General features: G+C 39.9%; 1 protein-coding gene across 1 annotated transcript; it reads left to right on the plus strand.

The window, feature by feature from the left end:
• Positions 1 to 694: 694 nt before the first annotated feature.
• Positions 695 to 6,965, plus strand: LOC113391442 (uncharacterized protein). Its single transcript, XM_026627404.2, has 3 exons — positions 695 to 875; positions 6,113 to 6,214; positions 6,294 to 6,965. Exons 1-3 carry the CDS (start codon positions 732 to 734, stop codon positions 6,642 to 6,644), a joined length of 597 nt encoding a protein of 198 aa, XP_026483189.1. The 5' UTR covers positions 695 to 731; the 3' UTR covers positions 6,645 to 6,965.
• The last annotated feature ends 325 nt before the right edge of the window (positions 6,966 to 7,290 follow it).

A 7,290-nucleotide genomic window follows, 5' to 3' on the forward strand; every position in this document is an offset into this window, starting at 1 on the left:
TTACTTTGGTCATTAATCGTAAAACAAATATGTGTCGTGCCACGACGGTGATGTGAACGGAATAAAATAATCTACATATATTTTTGACTTATAACAGGTAATAAATAAGTTTGCGAATTCATTGTTGGTGTTCCTTAGTAAATAAATAAATACAACAATAATTATTATGTTATACATAATATACAGTTAAATAAAAATTCGGGCAGATTCAAATGATAAGGCTTGCTTTTACACTCGGGTGAGTAAATTGTAAACGCTCAGCAGTAATTCTACCACCAAACAGTTATACTGCGTTCCTTATACTCACAAGGGTCACAAAATCGGAGTTGCGATAGTTGACGACTAAGTTAATCGTTATTGCTGCATTGTCTGTCGGAAGATGATCTGCTCATAGTGAGGTCTACGTATACGCATATTTTAAAAAAATAAGAAGTTACGAGCTCTTATAAACATAATTAGTTACACTTAAGTTGATTCCTGTAATTAGTATAAATGAAGTTGAATAATTTGAAATTGTTATAAAGATTGGTTGACATTAAAATTACCGTCGCCACCTTGGGACGTATGTACATCCCGTGTTCTATGTTTGTTTGCGACGGAGATTCAGTAGCTAGGTCGCGGGTTACATCAGAAACATCGGTGCAGCACACACGCAAGCACCGGCACGTCCCCTCCACGGCGGCGCTGCCGCTGGCGGGTGGCGCTGCGGCCGCAGTGCTCGTCTCTTCGCCATGTCCGCCGCACGCCCGCTCGCTCGCTCGCTCGCCGCGCTGCTCGCCGCGCTGCTCGTCGCGCAAGTCGCGCACGCCGCGCCCAACGCGCTCGCACGCACGCGCCGGCAACTCGCCGACGACAACACGTTGCAGCCCCTCGATGTGAGTATTGCACGAACAGACAAGCGTCTTCTGGTATAAGTAATCTAAGTCGCCTAAAAGCATTTTATCTAAATTCTGATAATTCAGAGCGAACGATGGAATAAAGTTAGTTTAATTTAAATTCCTGGTTCCTTTTCTGTACATAATAGAATCAATAAGAATAGAATTTCCAACGGAAATTTCCTTTTTTTTTTAGTTAAACTCCGATCTATTTTTAAATGAGTTGAAAGCTACTTATTGTGTCGTTCGCTGCATCGTTTCGCAAATGTTGTAAAATTTAAAGAAATATTAATATTTCCTAAATTTTTAATTAGCTTTTTACATAATAAGGTTCTCTCCATTGTGTATCGGAAGATAATGGTCATTATATAATACTGATTACACGCAGTTACACGCTACGTAAGTTTGTGTTACTCATCTGAATATAAAAACGCCTCATTAGTGATGTCATAACCGAGTTAATGTAACTGCGTGGAATTAGATTAAATTTCATATGAGAAACAATCATAGAGCATGTGATACGATGTGTCTAGCGCAGTACTCGCAGCGCCGCGCCGCGCGGTCTCGTACTTCGCTCGGCGCACGCTCACTGTCCGCAGCTCGGGGGGAGCTCGCGTGACGCAACTGGCATTCGACCGATCGATAATTGATGGCTTTTTCAAAATAATACTATAACAATATCGAATCATTGTCTCTCTAAAACTTTTTTTACAACTCGTTATTCGTACTCTCATCTCTCGGAGGGCACTGTTGTCGAAGTCGATCGGTCCAGTCATCTCATTCATCCCGCAAGGCACCGCAGCCTCCCGTCTCGCCACTAATTCCAATCGTTTTCCCTTGCCAATACTGTACATAACGTATCAGGGAATGCTAATTGTATTATATTATAACACGATGACTGACGCGAGTGCGGCGCACATCGCGCTGGGCGTCGTCTGGATCTCTGTATGTACATACTCGTATGTATATTCGAATGCCGGGCGCCAAACTCTGCCCACTGAGTTAATTTCGCAGTCAGGACGCGTTCCACGATTTTTATTTAACTTGTCACCTCAAGGTCCTTTTTTTAAGAACACACTCACTCTTACGCTCACCCATACTCACACAGACACACAATGAGTAAAAATCTTGTCAACGCAAATTTGTAATGATTGCTGTATTTTTTTTTATAAACGGCGCTTTTTTTAAAATAGTAATAACATTAATATTCGGACTTTACGTTCACATTGATATACATTAAACCGGTCCAGTTGACGCATAATCCAGGTCAAAACTAGTGGTTATTGCATAATTAAAACGAGCCTTTAACATTGCGTTTGTATTGAGTTTTACAGACTTGTTTCGTGTTTGAGTATCGAATACCAGAGAGGTCCTTCGGGTTACGTTGTCATGTCGTATTTTATTTCTACATACGATTCATTTGAAAAATGCTTATATGATTTTTTGCCTACGAAAACAAAAAAAATCAATAAAAAAGGTACGTTGTTATCAATAGTTACACGATTTTGTGTATTTGTTAGTTATGCTCATGAGAACTCAGAGGCACTCGGACTTGACCAATTTAAAAACATTTTGTCAAAAATTTATAACGTTGGTTAGCGGATTTTACACTTTATTTATTTATTTAAAGTATATATAGTATTTAACAACTAATTATTTGAAACCACATTCATTTACAAACTGAAAATAATAATAAAATTCGTTTCGTAGCTTACTATGAGAATCCTTTGTCTGGAAATTGGATATTTACATTTATTTCATAAAGTGATTAGGAGTCTTTTTGCACATAATTATATGTGCATATTAATCGAAGGTAATTCATTCACAATATTTTTATATTTTTCTTTATATTCCTTCTGAAAATTCTAAAGCAGTTGATATTCGAAATAACTAAATGTGTTGTAATATAGTTAGTTCATGAAATCTTGATAAGTACTGTCGTGATGTTGCGAACAAATAGATTAGAAACTTACATATTATTAAATACTTACATATATTTACTTTATAAATATAAAGCTCTAGCTGTAATTAACATTATATTAAGTTATAATGAATGCCGCATACTTCTAAACATGAATGAATTGAAATCCATAAAAAAAGACTAAAGGTAAAAGTTTTGTCTGTTCTTGAAATAGCTGACAACAGGTTAGCACACATCGTAAAAGCCATCACGACCGATATTGCCTTGAAAAAAAAAAACTTTTTATAACATTATTTTTATAGTATTATGTACTTAGGGAACGTACTAGACGGATATTTGAAATCGTAAACTTATGCTTTTGTCAAATGTTCAACTTGCAACTTTGTGTACAAAAAACCAAGGTAAACCTGAAAATAGACCAACACTTCCGACATCGCGTGTCGCGTACTCCCTGATTGAGAACAAATTACAATCAGATCGTCGTTCGCGCTGAGAACAAAGCTTCAATCGGTCAGAGAGGTATACCCGTGCAACAGTCGTTCACAAGATTATTCCGCAAATCGCATGGAAGATGAACAATAGCCTGCATTGTGTCGTGTTGGGTAAATAAGAGAATATCTGGCCGCCTCGATGCGGAAACAATCGAAAGTGACGGTGGGGTGACGGTGGGGCGCCACCCCCGCCACCCCTCCACCCGTCTGTGCCCACGCTCGGCTCCCAGGGTGCCGGCGGCGCTGATAAAGCGCTTATGAAAGTGCATTGAAAGGTTTTTGCACGAATTCCCGCGCACTTGTGTAATTACTGCGAATCGATATATGTGTGTATCGTACTGCCGATACTCGATACGGCGAGAGTAGTAAGTATTAGTTACGCACGATGAGAATCATATGAGGTACAGATTCATAATAAGTTATTTTATAAAGATTTGTATTATATCGATAATTTACATTGATTTATTGTAATAACTAATATAATTTAATGTCGAATACGTTTATGCGAGATAAATCGGTTGAGCTTATTACTACTATAAAGAGCGGTCGAGGCGCGACTTTCTACATAACATCGGAGTGTCCATTCTGTTAGCACCGATGTACAGATTGTTTCAAGAATAAGGTCCAGTTCTTTATTTACGGACATTTTATGCAAATTAGGTATTGTTATAGTGGTGATACTTTAGTAATAATTGTTAAAGTGGCCACTTATATTCTCTTATGAATATAATTTGAATAGACTCTGAAAACAAGCCGCAAAATATTTCATTAGTCAATCAAGTGGGAATGCCTACTAACTAAAAAAGAAGCATTGAAAATACACGCAAATCTTTATGTTGAGTCGTTTATGTGTCAAGGTACGAATTATTAGGAAATTAACTACTTAAAAGAATATTCACTTTGTATAAAGTTCATCACGTTGTGAATTTTTCTATATTAAAACGATTATATCCGAAACATTTTGGCGCAATATTATATTTAACTCTTAACTACCGAACCACTCGGTACACATTGCGGTGAAATACGCTGTATTTTATAAACACATATAAAGTTTTCTAGTCTAATTCTAATCTTGTAAAACGTACATGGCCATTGTTTCCGCTACTCCAACTTCTACACAATATTCCCCCGACCGGCACGCGCGAAGCCGACGAGCGGCGCTAGTTTATAGTTGATTATAATAGAAAGCGTTTTCGCTAAAGATGATCGATGCGAGTGATCACCGATTAAATTAATCACGCGTACCCACGCGGTTAGAATACAATTATTGTCATTAATTTATTATATGTATCTGTCCTTTTAGATATTATAATAATTATTATTTATTTATTTAAGCGTAATATTGAACAAAAACAAGATGTGAACGATAATAACTGCGATAGTATAAAGCCGTGGTGCCGTTATAACGCCCGCCAACAAAGCGACATTGCTCTGTTATTTACACGCACTTAAATTGCACATATTTGTTAAATATATTTGTAAAAAAAAAAAAACAAACAAAACACAATAGGATTATGAATAAACAGATTACAAAATCAAAGAAAAAAAAAACAAATACAAAAAAAAAAATCTATAAATAGTAACATCGATTTCGCCAAAACTATTGTAAGAAAAATATATTACAATTAGTGTATGCACTTAAATTATAAGTTACATAATTATATCAAAGGAACTAACTACGGAGAAGTATTTTAAAAATCTTGATTTTGTAAAATAGATGGTAATTACTTGTCAAACCCCAACGAGTTACTGATTGTCGAGGGCGACGCGAGCGCGAGAGGCGGACGTCCTCGACCCGCGACGACTGCTCGGCGCACGGTGCGCTCCGAGCCGAGTGCTGTCGGCCGCCATCCGCCGCGCACACGCTGCATACTTGCATTAACTGCGCTTACACTTTTTCGATATATAATTATTCGATACATAACATTACAGTTTCAAACGATTGATTAGTAGTTTTGAATTGTAACCTACCCTGTGACTCTTGCACGAATAGCTTTTTCTGCCTTTGTAGTCATTTGTTTTCGACCTCTTAATATGTCATATAGATTATCGTGCAGGCGCGATAAAGCATTTAAAGGTTGCAAAATAGGAGATATGAGTAGCTGCGAAACATTATTGCGGTAGAACTAAAAGTGACGTCCGTGAGCTGGCGTGCAATAGACGCGCGGCTGCGCGGCGGCGGCGCGCGAGTGTTCGACATTGACACAACACACACGCAGAACTTGCGTAACTCCGTACCGACCTCACATTAAAGCCCGAATATCGTTGCAAGTGCCGATCATATTTATACATGTTCAAGTTACACACTGGCCGATTACTCGGTCCAGCGACCTTCAAAGTAACGTATGCGGTTTGCATGCCAAATACCGTGTACGGACTGTTCGCGCCCGAAGTACGTACTCGTGCAAGTTATTGAATCAGGGTTGGCATATAAAAATACTGTCATTAATAATCGGTATTTATCTTTTCCTGACGAGATACGCTTAACAGTTAATTCAATTTCGGAGCTTACTTAAAGCTTTGACCTCAATTGGCTGAAGTTCTAAAGGTGGTTTTTTTTCGCCGAAGATCTATCGTCACGTTATCGTCGAGTATTTAATTAAATATCAATCTACCACCGGTTCGGAGCGTAGATTTTACCGAAAAAAACCACAAGGAAGGAATAACATGCAAGGAAAAATTGGCAATTAGTTTTTTTTAAGCACATTGGTGATGGTGCTCATTCATGATAATCTGGTGTATGGTGTATGGTGTATGGTGTATGGTGGTGTGCGAAATGCAATGTAGTGCAGTGGCAGTGATGGGTGTGTGTGTATGTTGTGCAGGACGCGGCGAGCGACGACCAGGCACGTGAGAAACGAAAACTAGAGGGTGTCACTGAAGCCAAGTTCGGCATCAAGAACGCCCTCCTCGGCTTCGTTTTTGGAGTGAGTATATCGGTTTCTCGACTAGTAATTTAAATTAAACTAGTAGGCCGGCTAGTAATGGTTGAATCGTCTGTTGTAGAAAATCAACTCCTTGATTGACTCGAAAACGCGATTAGTTGAGTCACTCGACCGGCAGAACATCGAAATAAACAAGCAATATGGAATCGAAGCTCCTAAGGGCGGTGGGCTGAGCTCGTTGACTGGAATCGTGGGACAAGTTATTGGACCCAAGCTGCAACTATTGGGACCCAAGATACAAGCTGTGACCGGGCTACTGGGAGGCGCGTCGGGCGGCGGCGGCGGCTCAGGTGGGGGCTCGGGCCTGGGCTCCATCATTTCGCTGGTCACTTCCTTGTCGGGATCCTCCGGTGGTGCCGCGGTCGGTGGCACCGTCGAGACCATTGACTCTTCTGAGGAGGACGACTCTTGATCGCTCTCCTGTTCCTCTGTGACTCTGCTCCGTCGTTGCGTGCCGCGTAAATCCATCATTCTTGCCGATGCCTCGCATGTATCGTTTTGTGCAACCACCTCGTGTTTGTTGTTGTGGTGTGTTATGTAATAGTCGTAGCCCTACTGGGTACTTGCCAGCCGCGCCGCAGACGCCGGAGCCGGGTCGCAACCCGCAGTGTACAGTCCCAGTTGCGCACGCGCTTCTGAACCCGCGCTCTTGGCGCACTGTATTTATATGTAAATAGAATTAGGTGAGTTACGGTGATTTATTAAATAATAATATAATATATGTTTTTTAATACTCGTTTGTTTCTCTGCACCGAACCCTTCGTTTGCACGCACCGCTTTTGTCATAGACGTATACGTAACTAGTTACAACGAACGAACAGCCTAAGAATGTAGATACAAGTGATTACTGGGCAGCGGATAAGTATTTATAATGTGAATTATGTAGTGGTCGTTACATAACAGATGCGCATGTCTTACCGTAGTGCATGTTTGTAGTTAACAGTTGTTTTTAGCACTCACCGACCCGACGCAGATGAAGAGCTCGTTTGATGTAATTATGTAAATTGTTGTGATGTGGCGTATGTAGTCGTTTTGGAGAAAATCTTTAAAACCATCGA

This window comes from Vanessa tameamea, chromosome 20, assembly GCF_037043105.1.
Source record: "Vanessa tameamea isolate UH-Manoa-2023 chromosome 20, ilVanTame1 primary haplotype, whole genome shotgun sequence".
Lineage (NCBI taxonomy): Eukaryota > Metazoa > Arthropoda > Insecta > Lepidoptera > Nymphalidae > Vanessa > Vanessa tameamea.